This window comes from Polistes dominula, unplaced genomic scaffold, assembly GCF_049000335.1.
Source record: "Polistes dominula isolate Pdom_NZ unplaced genomic scaffold, Pdom_raw_medaka contig_37, whole genome shotgun sequence".
Classification (NCBI taxonomy): Eukaryota; Metazoa; Arthropoda; class Insecta; order Hymenoptera; family Vespidae; genus Polistes; species Polistes dominula.
This window is the reverse complement of record NW_028301169.1, coordinates 2,488,426-2,512,055: the sequence shown is the minus strand read 5'-3', so window position 1 is coordinate 2,512,055 and position 23,630 is coordinate 2,488,426. Positions and strand designations below refer to the sequence as shown.

Below are 23,630 nucleotides of genomic sequence, written 5' to 3'. Positions count from 1 at the left end.
AATATTATATATATTAATATTATATATTATATTACATTACATTATATAATATTATTTTAATATATTTTATTGTAGTAATATAATTTATTAATATCATATATATAACAATTATAATAATATATATAAAATAAATATATTTATACATTCAATATATGTATGTATTAATATTATATTAATTATTATTAATTAAATTATATATATATATATATATATATATATATATATATATATATATATATATATATATTCAATTAATATAATTTATTAATATCACAGATATGGCAATTAAAATAATAATTTATATATCATAAGCAATAAATAACTTTATATATAACAAATATATATAAAATAAATACACACTTATATATATATTATTATTATTATTAACTTTAAACGAGAATAAAAGAAACTCTCTAGGTGTTATTTTAAACACTATCTTATATGATAGAAAATCGGATAAAAAATAAAAAAAATTACACAAAGAGGATGTAATCTTACACGCGAGTCAAGTTGCGTGTACAAAGAAATCATTTATCGATAAGAGAGAATGTTAAAAACAATAAAAAAAAAATATGAAAAAGGTTTGAAATAAAGATAAAAAGAGATAGAGAATGAGAGAGAGAAAGAGAGAGAGAGAGAGAGATAGACAAAGGGTGAAACGAAACGATTGACCTTTGAAAATGAACAAAATCGAGTGAGTACAAGTGGTTAACCCCTAATAATAGGTCTCTAATGACGAGCAAGATCGATTCAGGCAGACATCGTCGTGTTCTGTTGGGTCCTTGCAATATCCAGGGTGGGATGAGCTATGGGACTTGGTGGGGACCGTTTCTATATAATCCTCGACGATGGGGCCCGTCTCTCCACATCCTATCAGTTACGTTTCTTTAACCGTCAACCTCTTGGCTTAACTTTTTAAAGAAAGAGAGAGAGAGAGAGAGAGAGAGAAGGAGTAGTAGGAGAAGGAACAAAAAAAATTTATAAAAAGAAAAAGAGGATCTTAAAAAATAAACAAGGTGAGCTTCGAAACGAACATTCGTTATTCTCTTTTTTGTTTTTTTTTTGTTTTTTTTTTGTGTGTGGTTGTTTTTGTCAATTTTTTATTTCTCTTTTTTTTTTTTTTTAGTTACATTAGTAGTGTCATACCAAAGTGTTAAGATAATTCATTTGCATTTGATTATTTTTTTTTTGCTTTCCTTTTTTTTATTTTTTTTTATTTTTTTTGATAGTTCATTATAATAATTTGGGTTTTTTTGTCCATTTTTTTTTTTATTTTTTTTTTGTATTTTTTTTTTTTGAATAATATTAGTAGTGTCAAATCAAAGTGTTAAAGATCATTCATTTGCATTTGATTACTTTTTTTTTACTTTCTCATTTTTATTTTATTTTATTTTTGATAATTTATTATAATATATATCTATGTATATAGCTTTTAGTTTTTATTTTAATTTATTTTTTATTTTATTTTACTACGACCGATCGTTAAGGAGTTATAAAAGAAAGCAAGAAGAGGTGTATATATTAAAATTCTGTAGAAATGTTTTTCTTTTTTTTTCGGATTGTGTTAATTACTCAATTAAAAATCAATAAGATATTTGTCAGGATATTTACGAGTCATATGTGTGTATATAATTTTAATTACGATGATTCCTAATACGCGAATAGAACGTTGCAAAAATTTTATCGACAAGTATAAAATAAAATAAAATAAAATAAAAATAAAATAAAAAATAAAAATAAAAATAAAATAAAAATTGTAAAGATAGAATATAAATTCAAACGACAACGTTCTCTCTATCTGGAAATATTTATTATTATTATTATTATTATTATTATTATTATTCTTAGAAAGATTTCAGTATATTAATGAAAATATTTGTCTTCCTGTCACGCATATTTATATCTTTATTTTTTTTCCTCTTTTATTTTTTTTTATCTCTCTTTTTCACTTTCTCTAATACCACTATATCTATCTTCTAACTCGTGTTATTTTAATTTATCTTGTTATTTTTCAGATGATCCTGTTACCACTGACCTTGGTATTGGTCCTGGCAGCTATCTGCAATGCAGAACCAGCGATTAATGAAGCTAGACCACACAGTAACAGGCCAGGAAGATTCTTATCTCTTCCTAATCCCCAAAAATGTTCTAACCGTAAGTTTTTCTATAAGCATACTAAATTTATCTGTTTTTTTTTTTTTTTTTTTTTTTTTTACAAAATTTTGGTGAACGGATATAGAAAGAAAAAGAAATTCCTCTTTTTATTTTATTTTTTATCATTTGATCTCAACTGCAGTATTCTCAATCAGATTATGTTGATTTTTTATAAATAATTATAATTTGTATTTTTTAATACAAATAACACATTCATGCAAATCATGATGTGTACTACATATACATATGTAGTATACAATTTGATTTTTTTATAGTTTAAAATATATATATATATATATATACAGTATTTGCAGTTTATAGGATACAGTATAATTTAATAGTATTATATAGTTAACAGTAATAGTAACTATATAATATAGTTTAATACTATATATAATTAACAGTAACATATATATATATATATTATTGTATTGATTTGAAATGGGCTAGGGGGTAAATAAATGGAAAAAATAGAAATAACGAAATAAAAAAAAAAGAAATAGAAAATAAATAAAAAAACAATTAGAATAAAAATTTCGAAGGTTATTCCTCATTATCAAGATAGGAATCGTTTTAGCGACTTAAAGAAGAAATCGAGGTTAAAGTACTGACGTACTCGTTAAAAGAGGCCTTTCGCATGCTTTGAAAGCAGACAAGATCGTCGAGGACTCTTATGCAAGCAACACACTCGTGGTTTTTCCTTTTTTTTTCTTTTTTATTTTTTTCTCATCTTTCTTTTTCTTTTCTTTTTTTTTATTTTTTTTTTTTTAAATATTTCCAAGCATCGGTCAGTGACTTAAAAAGAAGAAAATAGAAGAACAGAAAAAAAACAAATATTTATTATCAAACGATCAATAATTCTTTGAATGTATTTTTATTTGTTTTTTTTTTTTTTTTTAGTTTTTTTTTTGAAATGTATTTTTATTTTTTTATTTTATTTTGGAATGTATTTCTTTTTTTTTTTGAATGTAATTTTATTTTTCTTAATTTTTTAAATGTATTTTTTTTTTGAATGTATTTTTATTTTGTTTATTTTTTTTTTAATGTATTTTTATATTTCTTATTTTTTTTTAATGTATTTTTATTTTTCTTATTTTTTTTTAATGTATTTTTTATATATATTAATTTTTTTTTGAATGTATTTTTTATATATTTATTTTTTTTTTTGAATGTATTTTTATTTTATCTTTTTTAAATGTATTTTTATATATTTTTTTTACTTCTTTTCTTGTTCTTTTTTTTTGTTTTTTATTTTTTATTCTTAAAAAGTATTCGATAACTATTCGATTAGATAATTTTTATTCTACTGCATAATTGATGTATCTTAAAAATTATTTACAAGTATATATAGATAACGTGAAAGGTATACATATATATATATATATATATAAATATATAAATATTTGATCAACGTGTTATATCTAATTTACTATGAACGTCGAATGAGAATTAATTTGACATATACTCCTATATGACATAAGAAATGTATTAAATAATAAATACGAAGAAATAAATTCCTTCTTCACATTATTCGGGTTTGTCAAACTGTCACGTTTGACGGATCAATCATTTATAAAGATAAATTCAATTTTAATTCGATGGAATAAAAGGATATGGTTAATTATCAAAGAATCTTGGGATAATCAATTTGTCTGATTCATTTTAATGATATAACGGGGGTTTCTTGTCGATGACGTTACTCAAATCGATTATAATCGATCGTTCACATTTTCTTTTTCTTTTTTTTTTTCATTTTTCATTTTTTCCTCCTTTTACAATTACATATCGTCATATTGTCTTTTCCCCATCTGTATTTTTATTTCATAAATTTTTTTCCTCAAACATAACGGTATTCATCAATGACGTTTAACATTAAAAAAAAAAAAATAAATAAATTTTATTTTATTGCAATTCTCGCGATTGTTCAAGTCTTGAATAATTCAAATGCAATAATTCGAATGATTTCATTAATAGACTACAGTAAAAAAAAAAAAAAAAAAAAAAGAAAACAACATTGCCATTATCGTAAAATACATCATTTCTATATAAGGATTTAAAAAAAGAAAAGTAATCATGAAAAAAGTTTAAGTTTAAACTTGTTTTACGTGGTATAAATGGAATACACTATACGGTTGATTGCATCTCGATGTTGATGATGATTCTCCAAACGAGTGATTTAAAAAGTCGAACGTTTAAACGATTACATAATAAATTCCCTTGTATAGTGCAGGATGATCAGGAAGTGAAATGTTCAGAAGTCACTGTTGTAAGAACAAGACTGTCGTAAGAAGTAGGCGTTTTAAAGAAACTCTTTTGTCATTATAATATATATATATTATGAGATTTGGAAGAATGCGTACTGACATTAAAAAAATAAAACAATATGATTTTTAGGGATATTTTGGGGTACATTTCTTTTTACAAAGAATTTTAATAATATATTATATTTATTATTTATATATTTATTATTAATATATATTATATATGTTATATTAATATTTTAATGTAATTTTATAATATATTTATATATTTATATAATTTTAATGTATATTAATATTACATTATATATTAATATATAATATATTTATTATAATATATAATATATATATATATATATATATATATATATATATATATATTCCTAATAAAGGGTTATGTATAATAACTACTATAAATAATCCTAATTAGGGTATATATATTTTTTGTATTTATTTATTATTAATTATTTAGAGGATTTTTGTTTTTCTTTTTTATTTTTATTTTAATCATAATTTTAGTAGTATGTTTCTTTTTATCTTTTCTATCACTCTTTTATCTTATTGAATATTTATTATTATATATATATATATATTTTTATTTATTTATTATTAATTTTTTAGAGGTATTTTTATTTTTCTTTTTTATTTTTATTTTGATCATAATTTAAGTATGTTTCTTTCTATCTCTTCTATCTAATTCTCGACATTCTAAACGGATAGATGAAACATTCTAACCATAAGATAGAGAGAAGGTATAGAGTACATTAACTTGTTCATCGATTGGTGGAGGGTGGAAGGGTGAAGGGGGATTTATAAAGAGATCGGCATCATCCTCTCTATCGAGAAAATATCCACTCCCACGGTTTCTTTCGTACCATTCACGTTAATTAAATACCGTGGAAATTACGGTAATTATTTTATTGGATTGAATTAAAATAGAAGGAAAAAAAAATCAATTCTTCGTTGAATACAAATTAAAAAATAAAAAACACAAATATAATTGTAATAAATAATAAAAATAAATAATAAATAAATAAATAAATAAATAAATAAATGAACACAAAACAATTTTATGAAAAAAGAAAATAAAAATAATACTACAAAAAATACACGTATCGTTGATTAGATAAATTTGATAATCTTGTTGATAAAAAAAAAATATGTTAAAATTTGTTAAACAATTTCATCATATTTTTCTTTTTCGGAAAATTCAAAACACAAATTATTATTAACTATATATGTACTATTGAACTATAAACAAATGATATATTAAAATTCTTTGGAGAAAGAAATTTAACAAAGTTCACCCCAAAAAATCAAATTGTTTCTTTTTTTTAATGTCAGTACGTATCCTTCAATATCTCATAATATGCATATATATATATATATATATATATATATATATATATAATAGCATACACATATTCTGTATATACATGTATATTAATAATAAATTATCTATATATATATATATTTATGCCATATATAAAATATAAGTTTGACGTTATCTTTAATCTCAATTCTCATACATTTTATCATTAGATAAATCTATAATTAAATTTAATTATAAACTGTAGAGAAAAATGAAATACAAAAAAAAAAAAAAGAAAGAAGAAAATAAAGAAGAAACTTCGTTAGTTCGAAGTTTCGTTGAAAATAAATTACATAAGTTAAATAATTAAAAGGGGAATATATTGATTTTGAAATATTTTGTATTGATATTGGTGTAAAAAGCGGTCAAGTGTGCCAGTTTAAAACGAGTTGTTCATTCGTATGAACGAATAAACGAACGAAGGAACTTACACTTTCGATTTTCATCGTCGAAACGGCTATAATATGATCGCGTGCGTTGTAATCCAAGAGAGGAAAGGAAGAGTTGTAAAGAGCTAAGAAAAACCGTTATTCACTTCACGAGCCGTGTCGACCCATTGACCTGCGTGGAAGAGAAAAATTTCACCATCGCGAATGAGTGAGACTTACTTGGTTGTCGATGACGAGATTCTTAGTCGAATCGTGGAATAACCAATTTTTCTTTTTTTCTTTTTTTCATTTCTTTCTTCTTTTCTTTTTTTCTTTTTGTTGTTTTTGTTTTATTTTATTTATCGGGCATTTCTTATTTTTTTTTTTTATTAATTTCTTTCATTTTTAGCTTCTTTATTAAATATATTATATTTTTATTCATTATGTTTTATTTTTTATGTTTTTATTTATTATATATTTTTTTTATGGTTTTATTACATATTTATAATAATATATAACATATATATAATATTTTACATTTTGTTTTTTATTATTATTATTATTATTTTTTTTAGTATTGTTCTGAATAGAAAATTCGCATTTAAAGGTTATATGATATTTTACATATTTATTTTTTTTTTTATTATCATTATTGATTTATTTCTTTGTATATTATTTTATTTTTAAATCCTTTTATTTGGTTTCTTTATTCTTTTGTTTTTTTTAAATATTATTTATCAAATTTCCTATTTTCCAACATTTTCAATTTCTTTCATTTCTAGATTGTATATTAAATGCACATTAAGTATTTTATGTTTTTATATTTTAACCGAACGTCAATCAAGTGTTAATGTTTTATATTAATTTATTAACATTATTTATTTATTTTATAATTTATTAAATTACATGGGCCTATTGAAAAGTTTCGAAAATTATTTATTTTTCTTTTTCTTTTTTTTTGAGAAAGTAATTCATTTGACTAAGATATAAAAATGGCTTCTGTGTTACTTTTGAACTCACTTAACCTATAAGATTATTTTATCAATCAATGATACATATATTTGTTTAATGGACAATATTGATATCGAATATCAAAAGTGAATTCGATTAAAAATGAAAATAACTATATACAAGATAGAAAAAGAAAGAAAGAAAAAACGAAAATGAGATCGATATATGTCTCGAAATTAATGAATTCTACTTTCTCCAACGCGAATGGAAATCACACGTCATAATCGCGTGTAAAAATGAGAATATCGATCTTTCTCTCTCTCTCTCTCTCTCTCTCTCTCTTTCTTTCTCTCTAATGTTCATTTTTAACTTTATAATACATTCTTAATGATGCACGCAAATTTACAAAAAACAGATCTTTTATCAATAAAATATCTCATACATCGATAATGATTGCATATCATTATCAAAATTAACGGGTACATGCAATTTATCGTAGAATAACTCGAGTTACGTATATGTAAATTATATTTTTTGTTCTGTTCCTTTATGTTGAATCTAAAAAATGATTTAAAAAAGAAAAAGAAAAAAAAAACCATAACCTCAATGTTCAACAACAATTTGTCATAGAATAACTCAAGTTCCGGATTTGTAAATTATCTTTTTTTGCTCTTTCTTTACGTCAAATATAAAAAATGATTTAAAAAAAAAAAAAGATCCTAACCTCAATGTTGAACAACAATTCGACAATTTAAAAAAGGAAGACATTTCGTTTTATTTTTATTATAAAATATATAATAAATCAATTGAATATTCATAAATAATATTTCAATAATAAATCTTATCGAAAATCATAACCTCAATGTTCAATAACAATTCCACAATTTAAAAAGGAAGACATTTTGTTTGATTTTTATTATGAAATATATAATAAATCAATTGAATATTCGTGATTAATAATTCAATAATAAATCTTATTGAAAATCAGAACCTCAATGTTCAACAACAATTCGACAATTTAAAAAAGGAAGACATTTTGTTTGATTTTTATTATGAAATATATAATAAATCAATTGAATATTCGTGATTAATAATTCAATAATAAATCTTATTGAAAATCCTAACCTCAATGTTGAACAACAATTCGACAATTTAAAAAAAGGAAGACATTTTGTTTGATTTTTATTATGAAATATATAATAAATCAATTGAATATTCGTGATCAATAATTCAATAATAAATCTTGTCAAAAATATTAGTGAACATTCGAGTGCCCCAAAAAAAAAAGAATAAAAAAAAAGAGATATAAAAAAATAAACATCTCAAAGTTTCTTTTGTATACGGGATTACACAATTATCGTCAGTTAACAACGGTACTCATGAGTCAAACGATTATCGTAATAAATATGGGAGTTCCTTGACACAGAGGGAAGACAAACGGGACGTAAAATATAATAAAAGTATATAAATATTTAATGAACGATGATATAACGATTTTAAATTACTAATGTTCACGAGAGATATCGAGTTAAACATTTTTTCTTCTTCTCTAATCGTTTTCCTTCATTTTTTTTTTTTTATATAATCAAGTACGTATAGAAGAAAATCACGTATAATAAGTATAATAATATTAATCCGTATTACCATCATCATCATCATCATCATCATCATCTTTATCGTATAATATTTGATTCGTATTATCTTTATAATCTTTTGCAATTTACACACACACACACACATACATACATACATAGAAAGAGACAGAGAGACAGATATATATATATATATATATATATATATATATATATACATAGAAAACAGTACTCATATTATTCGATTTAAAATTTGTATTTAATCGAAAGTAAGAAAGTGGTATAAAGAGAAAACGAAAAGAAAGTAAATAATTTTAAGGTGTGCCTATCTTGGTCGCCTTGGGAACACACATCTTCAGGTGCCTTGACAGTCGTAATTCTTGTTCCACTGTTAGTACTTGGAGGTTCGTTAAATTTATACCGAGATCGAGAGAATCACGACTCTGTCCTATGTCGTAATACACCACCTGATGGACGGATCTTCTTCTTCTTTTTCTTTTTCTTTTTCTTTTTCTTTTTCTTCATTTTCATCTTCATCCTTTTCTTCGTATTTATTCGTTGTTGTTGGTAGTATAGAAACACGATGAGAGGTGTGTGCTGCAATCATTCCACCATAACGTCGATTTGAATTTACACGGTCCTACTTGCTTGTGTTCTTTTACTTTCTATCTTGAAATCGAGTATCATCGAATATATTTTTTGACGTAACAATAAATAAATATCATCATTCTTATTTAACTTATCTCTTTATATTATTTTACTAAATATTTTTTAATTCATTATTATTTAATATATTATTTTTTTAATATATTAAATAAATAATTATATAATATAAATATAAAAAATATTATATATATTTTAATTATAAACAGTAATTGTATTGATTAATTTAATCCATCTTTTGACTCATATTAAACCCATCACTATTTGTTCTTAATTTCTTTCTATCTTTCTATCTTTTTTTTTTTTTTTATACGAGTTACATAAATTTACTAAGTCATTTTAGATTACGTACGATTTCTCTTCGATACAGTTAGATCATTTCAAAGAGTCCAGTCATTTTACCAACAAAAACAAACAAAAAAATCTAATCAATCTAATCTGACAAACTATTGCACATATCTCCAACCATTTAATTTATGAATTTATACAATATATACAGATAGAATTAATGCATTTGCGTGTTGTCAAACAATAGTATGTATAAGACGTTGCTGTATATTACACGACACACGTCAACTTTTACAATCGTTTAACCGCGGTCAATGTCTTGCTGAACACGTGCACGAAGAACCCGGTGAGTCTCGATCGACTACCGCGATATGTCGAGAAGAAAATAACACGATTTAACATGAATTTGCAACATCTATGGAATTTCAATCCTATATATTTTATTTTTGATCTATAACTCTTCTAACATAGAATCTTTTAATCGATATTTCGATCAACATTTATTACAAAAGAATACATGTACACACACACACATATACAAGTGTGTAGAAATTAGATATCAAAGACTAAATCATTTTCGTCATCATAACGTCATCGAAGTATATAAACGTTTATTAAAAAGTTTCTTATATAACTATACGAAATATCAAAAGTTGACTATACCTCCTCCTCCTCCTCCTCCTCCTCTTCCCCCACCCCTACTTTTACTCAAGAATACAAATGTCTTTTGAGGTTATTTTTTTTGTTGTTGTGTCCCCTTTTATTCGCTTTTATCTTTTCTTTTTTTTTCTTCTTTTTTAACAACGACGCAACTTCAACTTTCACATAAAACTCGTAGAAAAATTCGTAGATAATTGTATTACACAAGAAGATGAAGTAGAAGATGAAGAAGAAGATGAAGAAGAAGAAAAAGAACAAATGTACGCCTTTTTGCTTACATACATTGTGTCCCAAAGTGAACGAGTATGGTTATACGCTATCTTTTAAACTCCGATAATTGGCTGAACAATTGAAGAAAATTGCAGGTGACCAAGTGGATGGTCTACGTAGAAAAATATTTATCTATGCTTATGTGGGCCGATTATTCGATTTTGCGTGCATCGTAATCATCTTCATCATTATTATCATCATCGTCATCATCATAATCATCTTCACTGTTGGCTTCGTTGTCTTGGTTGTTTTGTTCATTTTCTTCTTCTTCATCTTCAGCTTCATCTTCATCTTCATCTTCATGATGAGTGAGCACCGTTGTTGCTCTAGGAAAGAGGGTTTGTAATCGGCGTCGCGTCATTATCGTTCGCTTTAAATGTCAACGGTTTTATACTTTTTCTCGGTATTTATGCAGGTATGCCTCTCCCATCGACAATTTACGACGTGTGTTCCATTATGAGTAGTAGTAGTAATAGTAATAGTAATAGTAATAGTAGTAGTAGTAATAGTGGTACCTAACGCCGTGTTACGAAACATTATATGTGTATTTAGATTCTGTGTTATAAGTGTGATTCTTTCTCCATCTTTTTTTTTTATAAATATATTTTCTTTTTTTTTTTTTGTATTCAAATAGAAAGAGAAAACTTTTAAGTAAATTTTCTTTATTTTATTATTTGTTTTTTTTCTTTTATTTTATATTTTGTATATTTTTATATTTCTATTTTTTATGTATTTATATATGTATTTTATATATATTTTTGTATATATTTTTTGTATATTTTATTTTATACTTTTGTATTTCTATTTTTTATATTTTATTTGATATTTTAGTATTTCTATTTATTCAACATTAACTATCATATATCTTTAATTTTATTTTAAAATTTATTGATAAAGTTCGCCATTAAAATTGGTCCATTCGATATTTATTACATTTTAAACAGAACTAAATATGTTTGACAAATATTTTTGAATGAATTTATCTCGTATGTTTGTTAATTATAAATATTGTGATTAATTTGTTATTGTTTTGTTATTTTCAGGACCTAAACAATTCAATTTCCGTGGTCACAATTATTTCTACAGCGGACATGTTCCTGCCCATGCTAATCAAAAAGTCGATTGGTTGGATGCCAGAAACATTTGCAGAGAATATTGTATGGATTTAGTATCTATGGAAACTCAAGAGGAAAATAATATGATCTTTAGACTTATACAACAGAGTGAGTATAATAATAAATCACGAAATAATGATCGATATGATCGATAATTAGAAAATGATACTTAAATCAATCACATTTATCCTTCGTTCATCATTTCAATTTCAATTTCAAATGCAATTGGGACAATTTTCTTTATTCGTCTTCACGCGTTATTCTTTTCTTTTTATTCTTCGATAAAAAATAAAAAAATAAAAAAATCGATACCACAGAATAAAAAGAGAGATAGAAATCGTAAACAAAGTAGTCATGAGTATTAAATTTAAATAAAGAAATATGTAAAATTATGAAAATCATCAATGAGAGAAGATACTACGTAAGAATTTCAACGACTAACATAAGGAGACGTGACACGATAACCTTAGAAAGTTCTATACAACAGCATTAAGAATCAACCGAAGAAGAAAATGTCGTTAATAACGAAGCACACGCGGGAATTCTTAAATGATTTATACGCCCGTCGTAACTTTCATTCTCACAAGATACATCATTCTTGACGTCTCGAATATTTCGAAACGAAACTACCTAACGACGTAACATGTTACATGTTATACTCCAACGAGTATTTGATGATTAACGAAACTAAGCTGACTTAATTATTGATTGGCAACTAAAAACATTTCTTAACTTAACAATATTTCTAAATACACCAGTGTTCATAATAATAAAAATATCTTCAATATTAAATCGATAATAATTTAATCGAATCGTAACGCAAACACAAGTATCGTATAATATTTTTCTCTAATCTTAAATCATCAAAAGGAATCTCATTAAAAAAAGAAAAAAATGACGAGAAGAGTATAACCGTCGATCTTTCAAGGTGATGCGAAGAATCTTTAAGTGGGTTGAGGCTGCGATCTCATCTTTTTATGCAATAGTATTGTATAGTGTCTCGTGTCTCAGATCTCTTTTTTTTCGCACAATCCACAAAGATTTCTTTCTTCGACTAATAAAAAAAAAAAAAAAAGAAAAAAGACGAAAACAATTTCAATTGTCAAAATTGCAAAATTATACATTTCCATTATGTTACTCGAACTACTTTTATTTTTCTTATTTCTTTTTTCAGACGACGTTCCTTACATTTGGACATCCGGTCGTCTTTGTGATTTCAAGGGTTGCGAAAACCGACGCGATTTGGAACCTAAATCATTGTACGGTTGGTTCTGGTCGGCAAATCGTGAGAAAATGGCACCAACCAACCAAATACCACCTGGCTGGGGTTTCAATCCTTGGTCTCAAACTGGACACAAGAAAGTTAGGCAACCTGATAATGCAGAATTCGATATCAACGGTACCAACGAGTCCTGTTTATCCGTACTTAACAACGTTTACAACGATGGTATCGCTTGGCATGATGTTGCTTGCTACCACGAGAAACCTTTCGTTTGCGAAGATTCCGAGGAACTCCTCAATTATGTCGCAAATACCAACCGTGGTATTCGTCTGTGAGATGCTTTTATACAATTTCTCAGGCCAACGTGATATCACGACGGTGGTCCTTCCTCATCAGAATCATCAACACCCACCCACCCCTTCTTTGCTTTTATTACACGTTGCAATAGAGACATGATAATGTTGCATTAATTCAATGAAATTGGTACAAGGAAAATACTATTTGAATATATTTTCATATCAGTTATTTTAATCTAGAAACAATTCGTTCTTATTATTTCATCATTTTCTTTTTTTCATTGGCCTTGTGTTCCTTTTATTCAAAAGTGTAGGAATTGTTCATAATTATCATTAATTATTCTGATTAATTTAAAGGAAATATTCGTTTTAGAATTTGATTTTGTCATAAAAAAAAAAAACAAAGAAATGTTCAGTTTAAAGTGTCTCATCGTTGCAACATTTTCCTTCCTTCTCTCATTTATCCAATGAAGTTCAACTATAACTTTATCCACATCGTCCAATATGTAATTATGATATTTCCGATAAAAAATAATTCATTATGTACACGTATTTATTGATAGATATCTGGCTGACAGTTTCTGTACATTTATGAATAAATCGTAAACGTAGGTCTAGTAAGAAAGCGCTTTTTATTTTGTTTTGACCTTTCGTGTCTCATTCTTATTTTATAAAGAAAAAAGGAACAAGGTTTTTATTCGATTTTTCATATAATAATCTTTTATTAATCATTCCATTTTAAAGAATATATATATATATACATAATATTGGTATAAAAGAAAAATGATCTAAATAATATTCACTTTATTCATTATTAATAACAGTTTCTTTTCCTTCGCTTGATTCTGATAAAGTTTTTACATTAGCTTTAGAAGTAGATGGTTCAACATTTGCATTTGTTTTCTTTTTTTTACAATTAATTCTATTTATTCTATGACCAGGTCCCCATTTTCGTTTTCTTGGAAGTGTTGTAGGATCTACAAAACAAATATCCGTAGAATATGCTTTTGATAAATCATATTTTCTATGATTTAAAAGAACAAAATTACTTACGATCTTCTGGTATGTTCAATTGTTTTCTTAAAACATTACGAATTTGTTTATTAATTATTTCTCTACATTGAGTATCAAAACCACTTGGTAACCATCCCCTTTTTTCATGACATCTTGTACCAGGTAAAGGATCAGGAAGTTTTGCCAACATTTCTTGTACCTCGTCCACAAGAATATCGCAATACTAAAACAAAATAATAATTTCAATATTGTATATCTATTTTTTTTAAAAGATATAAATCTAATATATAATATGAACCTGATAAAACATTTGTCTTGAAGGAGGAACCATGCCTTCTCTATAAATATACATATTTTCATTCATTTCGGTTTCTTTTGTCTCATCTGGTTCCATAGTTAAGTTCGGTGTGAGTATACTAGTCTTTGGTTTAGCTGCTGGAGCAGATTTGTACGGTAATGTATACTCTGAATAATTTCTTTTACATTTTATTGTATAACCCAGTCCACCTATATGATTTATAAAAGATATACATAAGTTTCTGCAGTAAATAATGTAACTGCAAATGGATGAAAGAGAAGAAAAGAAAATATTCTTACGCATAGCTCTCAATCTATAATCTAAGGTTTGATATTTTCTAGCTGTAATATCCTTCCGAGGATCATAACCTAAACGAATCCACATAATTCTCCATGGGCCTGTTATAAAATAATATGCTACAGAAGGTAATAATATTTTTAAATGTTCTGTAGTGAACTTTGTATGATATAATATAGCATTTTTAGACCAAATTGGTCTTTCCTCAAACATTTGACGAATTTTATCTATATGCATATTTTGTAGAAATTTCACTTTCATAGCAGTCTCAATACCATGCGGTGGTTTAGTAGGAACACCTGGGGTCTTGAAACAAATAAAATTAACAAAACCTCCTCTACGTTTTTTATTTTTTCCAATGACATTTTCTGATAGCGAATTAGTTTCAGTTTTGGGTACGTATTGATGTACACCGTCCATTCTGCTGAACGCAGCTGGTGGTAAGAAAAAAGGTACATCATTTTTTAACCACGAATAAGATGGAATTCCAGTTGGAAATATTTTATCGTATATACATTCCAATTTTTTAGGATTGTCTTTCTTTTCTGTCAATGTTAAATATTGAAAATCACACAAATCTATAAACAACAAGTTGTAATAATTAAATTCAATGAATATAAAATAAAAATTGATGAAATTTATTAATATACTTACTATTAAATTGAAATTCAGTATCGATTCTTCCTAATATTTTTAATTTTGGTAGTTCATATTGTTCATCTTGAGAAAGATCTTCATATTTATTACGATCAAAAGTTGGTTCAATGTTTTTTTTCTCTTTCAACAAATTCTTGCTTGTATCAGGTGAAGTATCAGAAATTTTACTAGAAGATTTTTTGATAGAACTTTTGGTATCAGTCTTTGTCGATAAATTACAGTTTTGTATTTGTTCGACTAAATCTGTTACAGTATTATCTTTCTTAGAGTTTTTCTGATTATTTTGAATGTCATTTCGGTCGACATTACTTTTAGAACTATCAGTACTCAAAGACATATTTTTCATTATATTTTTCATACTTTCTATATGTGCATCATTTTGAGATTTCTCAGCATTTTCTTGTACTTTGTCAATCCTATGTTTTTTAACTCTAACTCTTAGTAAGAATGCAGTTTTAGAATGTCGATCACCACATGTTGGTTTAGTGAATCCATCATCAGGTCTAAATCTTAATTCAAGACGTCTGTTGGGAGCATCTACCGCCTACCAAAGAAAGAAATTATTAAGAAAATTATCATGCAGAAGATAATGTGAAATCTCTTTTTAATAATATTCAATTCATAATATACATACCGTAGAAATTGATTCGATACCACCTAACGTTTTGATAGCTTTGTCTGGATTAACAACGTTTCCTGGATATTTGATGCAAGTAAATTTTCTATCAAATCTATGTCCATCTGGTAAAACTGGACCAATGTATTCATTTTCTTCTTCATAATTGTCCTCCTCCATTTCATTTTCCTCTCCTTCATTATCATCTTCTTTCTATGTATATATGTATAACATATATGTTTAATTAATAATCAAAAATAAAACACACACACAATCATCATGCAATCAATGCAATTATAAATAAAAATAAACATATTATCTACTAAATATCTATAAACTACTTACATTATCATCATTATTATCATTATCATTATTATCTGTAAATTCATCTGAATCTTCATTATTAATCTCATCTTCATAATTTTGTATATCAAAATCTAAATCTTTGTCGTCATCATTATCTAACAATTCATCCTCACTAGTAATGTCAGGAATATTCATGTTGCGTCGTCTAACGATAAATAATTAAGAATAAAAAATAATAAGCACCAGACAGAACATTAGTTGCATGCACGATTTTGAGGTTAGGTAACCTCTTTAAAAGCTCGTCATGTTAAATGCGAGAATGCGCAACACATTGTATTTTTCGCGGTATAAAAAGTCTTTTTCAAATTTTTTAACAATATTATTAACATTATAATACGTTAATTATTAAACGTCAATAAATAAAAAGATTAAAAAATTAATACTAATATTAAATACTATTACAAACTATTTTCACATGGTATGTGTGGTTAACCTGATCAGAAACGTGAAAACAGTTTGGAATATTTGACGTTTCTTCTGATCAGGTTGGCCACACATACAACGTAAATAAATACAAGTATTCATTATTTCTTATGTTAATGTTTCTTAATTAATTATTTATAATTATTAACAATTTTATCATTTTTTTGTTCTTATAGAAATTGTCATATAACCTATTATGGTTTTAAACAATTTCTACATTGTTCGCAATTTTATCTAGATTGTGATGATCTACAACTGATTTTAAAGATAATAGTTTTTTACCTAAATTGATTAATTGATATTTTGGATAAAATATTATTATCTTTAGAAAAAATCGCGTATTTAAAAATAGGTCATTTTGAAGTATCATTTTTACACAATCAAAAGTCTGTTTTAAAAATAGCAATTAATCAGATCATGTAAAAAAAAAAAAAAATTCTTTATCTTACGAATAGATCATTGATCATTGAAATTGAACAAAATGTATGATCATAAGAAATTATGGTGTAAGTTTTCGCAAATGTATAAGAAAAACAAAACCTCATAATAAATTATTATTATATACAGATGCAGATAAAGTAATAGGGACATTTATTAAACATTAAATTATATATTGTTATTTTGTATAATATTTTATAAAACAATCTTTAAGATGCATTTTATTATTTTGAAATAAAATGAGACTATTTCAAACGAATTTTCATTTGAACCGATTCTTTCATCGTATTCAATGCTTATTGGGTTTTATAATTTTGAAAATAAAATTCCTATTGTCGTTAATTAATTTTATTTTATTTTTCTACACTTTTCATACTAAATTCACATATGATTTAGTTTTAATAAATTATTTTGTCATTGTAGATCACGCGTTGAATTTAATTTAAATTACAAATTTAATTAATTTTAGTTTTAACGCAAATTTGTTTCGAAAGAAAATAATTTATTAATAAAAACAACATTCGTATTTGAATAAAAATGAAAAAAAGTAAAAAAATATATATATATATATTTAAAAATAACTTTTGAACGAAAAAATATAATGATAACACGTAAGTATGAAAGATATAAATGGTATTCGAAAATTATTAAAAGTCCCATCGTTTACCTTCGAACGGAACAAAACATCCTGCTATTGTCGTCAATGTCAAAGTATAACTGTGTGTATATCAATATGTGTATATAATATCAAACTAAAGAGTTATTAAACGTTTATAAGAAGGAAAGTATTTGAAAAGAGGACAACTATTTTAAACGTGTCTAATGTGAAAAGTATTTTGTAGTATCCTGCGTCTTGAACGTGTTACCATTTCCCGCGATAATTTCATGATAATAGAAGTGATAACGAACGTTTTAATATATATGTGTATATATACGTATATACGATGGAATCCGAACGAAGCAACCCATCATCAACAACAATAAATTCATCGTCCGTCGCCATCGGAGCGACGGACCAACTGAAAACGATCGTTTCTTTGAAAACAACATTGTCATCTTTCTACCGATCCATCATGACATCGGATAAACGAAACAGCCATTCGAATATTTACTGTCGAATTTGTCACGAAGGTATTTTACTATATTTCTATTATCTTTTTCTTATTTATTTACTTATTTTTTGTTCCCACATTTGTGTCTCGCGGTCATTTATTTTAACGTAATTATATTAAATTTATAAAGTTAACATTAAAGACAATTAATAGTTTTTTTTATATATATAAATATGAGATCATTCGTAATTTCAAATATGTAATCTTATCTTCATCGTCTTAATTGGTTATTGATATATGAAAGATCATTTATCTATCGTTATATTTAAGATTAAATCTCGTCTGTGACAAATTTTTAATTGAATTTTCTAATATATTTGTTTGTAATGGAAGGATCGCGCTTAAGGACGGGAACAATGGCGGGATTTGTGGCAATGAACTTTCGAGTTCCTAATGCCAACTAATCATAATCATAATAATAATAATAATAATAATATATTTGTTTATTATATTTCTTTTGTTATCAAATAGATGACAGTATTGAAGAATTAATAGATCCTTGCGATTGTACCGGTAGTTTAGGTTTGATACATGCTAGTTGTTTGGAAAAATGGTTGTCTGCATCGAACACAGATCATTGCGAAATTTGCAAGTATACTTTCATTCTTGAGAAAAAGGAAAAACCATTGTGTCAAGTAATTATTAACATTAAAATTTCATTATAAATATGATTGATGATTCATTTCATTGAAAATCTTGAACAAAAAACAAACATTTTTTTAGTCTTGTTTCCAATGGTGGAGAAGTACATCCGCTTATGGACCACAAGGAATCACCGGAGATATGATTTGTTTAGTAGTACTCATGCCATTATGTGTAGTTGCCACTTATTTGTGTGGAATTGGTGCTAATGCATATGCACGATTAGGTTTTTGGGAAGGTATTGGCTTAGCTGTACTTTGTTGTATGCTGGTAATCACATTTTGTTTATGGTTGATCATTACAATAAGGTACGTTTGAATAATAATATTGGATTGTTCGGAAAGTTTGTGCCGATTTTGATGAAAGATTGAAATGTTTTGCAATTTAAGTTTTTGTTGTTAATGTTGGTATATATTTATTAAATTATATCTAAGTGCCATTCTGTTTTACAATCTTTCTCCATCTTTAAGGGTAGCTTCAAAATTTCTTCCGTTCAGAACTTCTCAGGTTGTTTTTTTTTTTAGCAAACGAACTTTAATGCCATCTATCGGAAATCGGCACGAACTTTCCGGACAATCTAATATATTTTATCTTATAAATGTATTCACATTTATTGTGTTGAATATATGTTAGATTTAATAATGTTATATGTGTAATTACAGGTTTCATTATATATCATTAATACAATGGCGTAAACAAAATCTTGATATAAAGTTACTCGTCAAACACAAATCCGGAACTGCTCATATAAAAGCTTATTGGATAACTAATGATAATAGAAACGATGATACAATTCGTAATAATAATCGTTTCACTTGTTTTATTCCTATTTTTAGAAACAACGTTGATCCACTTTACAACATACAACAACAGATGACATTCGTTTGAGTAATTTATTTTTATTATTTAAGTTCAATTTTTTTTATCATCTGTGTTATCATCTTTTTATGTAAACGAAAAAAACAACAACAACAACAACAACAAAAATGTGGGATAAAGAAAAAAACGTTTTCAAAGAAAATGTAAAATATATTTTACTCTCTCTAACATAATATATATTTATATAACATAATATATATATATGTATATGTCGAGAAAAAAGATGTAAAGAAAAATGGCGAAAATATGTTAGAACTCTTTTCCACTGTGTGTAATATTTTATGAAGAAACTATTTTTATCGAACTGTGATTTCTTTTTTTTTTTTTTATTCTTAGGAATGAACGTATAAATTTATATTATTTTATTTTATTTTATTTTATTTTTTTTTAATAAAGATCACATCTCGATTTAAAAAATAATAAGGTTCCTTCTTTTTCTTTTTTATTTAAATAATAAAGAAAATCTTATTATTACAATTAATTCATTATTTATTTATACATATATGTTTCTTTTTAAACGATGGAACACCTTTTCTATACCCGATTGTATAAACTCAAAAAAAAAAAATGCTAAGATATCTTAAGTACTGATTTGTTATCAATTTTTCTTTTTATATTTATTTATAACAATAAAATAACAATCAGTAATATCATATCATTTGGAAAAAAAGTATCTAGTGTATTTTTTTTTTTTTTTTTATATATGAAACGATTTATTAAATACACCACGAAATATTTTTATTAAAATTATTACATACTTCATAACATCGAGCATGGTAAATAGCCTTTTTGTGTCATCTTTGACCTTTTCAACAATTCGTAGTACTTGTTGGATATAATCAGGGAACTTTTCTACTTTCATTTCTAGTGAACTCTTTAATACGCATTACGAATCGTTCATATTTTTCTAATATATTCTATTTAACATCTAACGTTTTTATTCGATTGAACATTTTGTTATGCAACGTCAAAACATTCAATGAATTTTAAATATAAAAAAAATATTAACAAACAATATACACATTGCATAACTACGAACAATCCTAGTTATATTTTTTATTTCTACATGTTAAAGAAAAAATAGTATGAAAAAGAACAATTTATACAATTTTAAATACAATCATGATTTTGTTGGACAACGTGAATCAAATTATTGATAATGAAGTATGAAAGATATCTGGTAAAAAATTGATTACCCTTTTTTTTATTTCTTTTCTTTTTTTGGGAGGGGCTGGAGTGAGGGGTCTAAAAAACAATTCGACTGTAATGAAGAAAAAAGGAAACAGTGTCATTGGAAACATTTGATACTAACTTAGCTCGTCAACTAAGAATTATGCATAGATGTATGGGACAATGGACAGCTGTAACTGAATTACAGTTTTAAATAATTTAACCTTAGAAACATTCTGCCGATACGTGGTTATCGTTGTCAGCGCCATCGGTTTCTCATCCACCAGCTAAGAAACAAGAAAGTTAGTATTTATCAGGGTCATTATTAAGGTCATCAGCTTCTTAAGAATCGTTCAATATTAAAAACAAATATGGCAACTGTTATATATTCTGATTATTTGTGGACGAATTTATGTTTTATTATTCAGAAGAATCGTCGAATGTTAGAAACAAATGTGGCAACTGTTTTATACCAATTCTGATTATTTGTAGGCGTATTTTTGGAAATAATTTTGTTCTTTTATAAACAAACAATTCATATAATTCAAATTTACATTAATTTTATTATTCGGAAAAGTCGTTGAATGTTAGAAACAAATATGGCGACTGTTATATACCAATTCTGATTATTTGTGGTCGTATTTTTGGAAATAATTTTGTTCCTTTATACAAAAATAATTCAAATAATTTAAATTTACATTAATTTGCGGCCAAAAAATAATTCGTTCAATTCAAATTTCGATTAATTTACGTTTTATTAATCGGAAGAATCGTTGAATGTTGGAAACAAATATGGCGACTGTTATATACCAATTCTGATTATTTGTGGGCGTATTTTTGGAAATAATTTTGTTCCTTTACAAAAAAATAATTCATATAATTCAAATTTACATTAATTTACGACCAAAAAATAATTCGTTCAATTCAAATTTAATTTACGTTTTATTAATTGGAAAAATCGTTGAATAGTAGAAACAAATATGGCGACTATTACACACCCATTCTGATTATTTGTGGAGGAATTTTTGGAAATAATTTTGTTCCTTTACAAAAAAACAATTCGTACGATTAAAATTTACATTAATTTACGTTTTATTATTCAGTTTGATGTCATATTATGACGAAATAAATTTCCTTTTCTTTTTTTTTTAATAGTATCATATTCACGATATAATATAATATGTATATTCATAAAGTTTTCGATATATCCTTAAGAACAATCGATATCTAAACGCTAAATGTTTCAAGCTACGTTATCCATTATTGAATATTTTATCTGTTCTAATAAAGGGTGTCTTTATCCTTTTCTCTTTTTGTTATTCGATGTAGAAAACTATATTATGTGATAATCGAAGTCACATGTGTGACATCATATCGTTTAATATTTTCAAACGATTATCGTCAGATCTATTTTAATTGTTAAATTGTTTCTATATTATAGGTTATGTTAGAATATTCTATTATTTCAAATGAATTAATAAGATTCGTATGTTTAACTAAATGAGTCATGTTTAATTTATTAAAAACATCATGACACACAAACTACAGATCACGTTTTCGTTCAGAAATTGAAAAAAAAATATATATATATATTGCAAATTATTGTTTATTATTCTTCATTTTTGTTTGTTCTATAGATTCGTATAAATTTCATCGATGTAAGTTTATATAATCATCGATACGTTGAAATTAAAATAAGGTAATTTAAAAAATGGTAAAAGATTTTCTACGACAAGGACAATTCTAATTCCATATATCTAACCTTCAAATTATTATATACGACACATTAATTTGCTGGTAAGCTTCTCTGTACTGGCATATTAAATTCAACAATCGTTTCTCCAAACCGTAACTTAATAAAGTGGGTTAAATTGTCTTTACACAGGGAATATAATCTTTCGATGATGTGAGTCACAGACTTTGTTACCACATAAAACCCTAACTTTCGATCGTTTCATTTCTTTTTTTTTTTTTATTCGACCACCATATCCAAGGAAAAGAATTTTCCTTGGCCCTCTTCTTAGTGTATAATATTTATTCAAATTAAATACGAACTTAAAGAAAAAAATGGGACGAGATAATATGGTTGTATAACAAACAAAATATTGGAACATAAATTGTTTCACAAAAAGTGAAACATAAAGGATAAAACGAAACGATTATTTTTGAAAAACATTTTGTTTATCATTAACAATAAAAAATTGCGTTATAAATTATTTATTTAGAAATTTTATTAATTTTTGTTTAATTAAATAATACAGTTATCATTGTTTTTTTTGTATATATGTATGCATAAGTGCCTATAATTATAAAAGTAACCCAAAAATTATGTATTTTTGGTTTTGATATTTAAAGGATTACATTTGAATATTAAAAATTATTTTTATTTAATATTAAAATAATAAGAATTATCTAACAAGTTTATTTTTTAACAATATCCTAAACATTACTGCATCTAAAACATTAACTAAATTTAATAATAATTATTAAGATGGTAAGTTATTATTTT

At 25.3% G+C, this 23,630-nt stretch overlaps 3 protein-coding genes across 4 annotated transcripts; 2 read left to right on the top strand and 1 right to left on the bottom strand.

Annotated features, from left to right (window-relative positions):
• The first annotated feature begins 469 nt into the window (after window positions 1-469).
• slf (C-type lectin domain-containing protein slf) lies at window positions 470-13,834 on the top strand. Of its 2 annotated transcripts, XM_015326786.2 has the most exons (4): window positions 470-1,016; window positions 2,016-2,154; window positions 11,620-11,799; window positions 12,866-13,834. In XM_015326786.2, exons 2-4 carry the CDS (start codon window positions 2,016-2,018, stop codon window positions 13,246-13,248), a joined length of 702 nt encoding a protein of 233 aa, XP_015182272.1. In that variant the 5' UTR covers window positions 470-1,016; the 3' UTR covers window positions 13,249-13,834. The 2 variants fall into 2 exon arrangements, with proteins under 2 accessions (XP_015182272.1, XP_089035206.1); XM_089179080.1 differs by lacking the exons at window positions 470-1,016; window positions 2,016-2,154 and adding an exon at window positions 6,203-6,381.
• Window positions 13,835-13,900: 66 nt separating this feature from the next.
• On the bottom strand, window positions 13,901-16,903 carry l(2)37Cd (general transcription factor IIIC subunit l(2)37Cd). The gene is made up of 7 exons (XM_015326785.2): window positions 16,437-16,903; window positions 16,110-16,304; window positions 15,473-16,019; window positions 14,821-15,396; window positions 14,522-14,730; window positions 14,263-14,446; window positions 13,901-14,186 (listed from the first exon to the last, which is right to left on the bottom strand). The coding sequence occupies exons 1-7, from the start codon at window positions 16,590-16,592 to the stop codon at window positions 14,014-14,016; spliced, it is 2,040 nt and encodes a 679-aa protein (XP_015182271.2). The 5' UTR covers window positions 16,593-16,903; the 3' UTR covers window positions 13,901-14,013.
• Window positions 16,904-18,007: 1,104 nt separating this feature from the next.
• LOC107069421 (E3 ubiquitin-protein ligase MARCHF3) lies at window positions 18,008-20,349 on the top strand. The gene is made up of 4 exons (XM_015326720.2): window positions 18,008-18,449; window positions 18,902-19,065; window positions 19,154-19,380; window positions 19,735-20,349. Exons 1-4 carry the CDS (start codon window positions 18,263-18,265, stop codon window positions 19,958-19,960), a joined length of 804 nt encoding a protein of 267 aa, XP_015182206.2. The 5' UTR covers window positions 18,008-18,262; the 3' UTR covers window positions 19,961-20,349.
• Window positions 20,350-23,630: the final 3,281 nt, after the last annotated feature.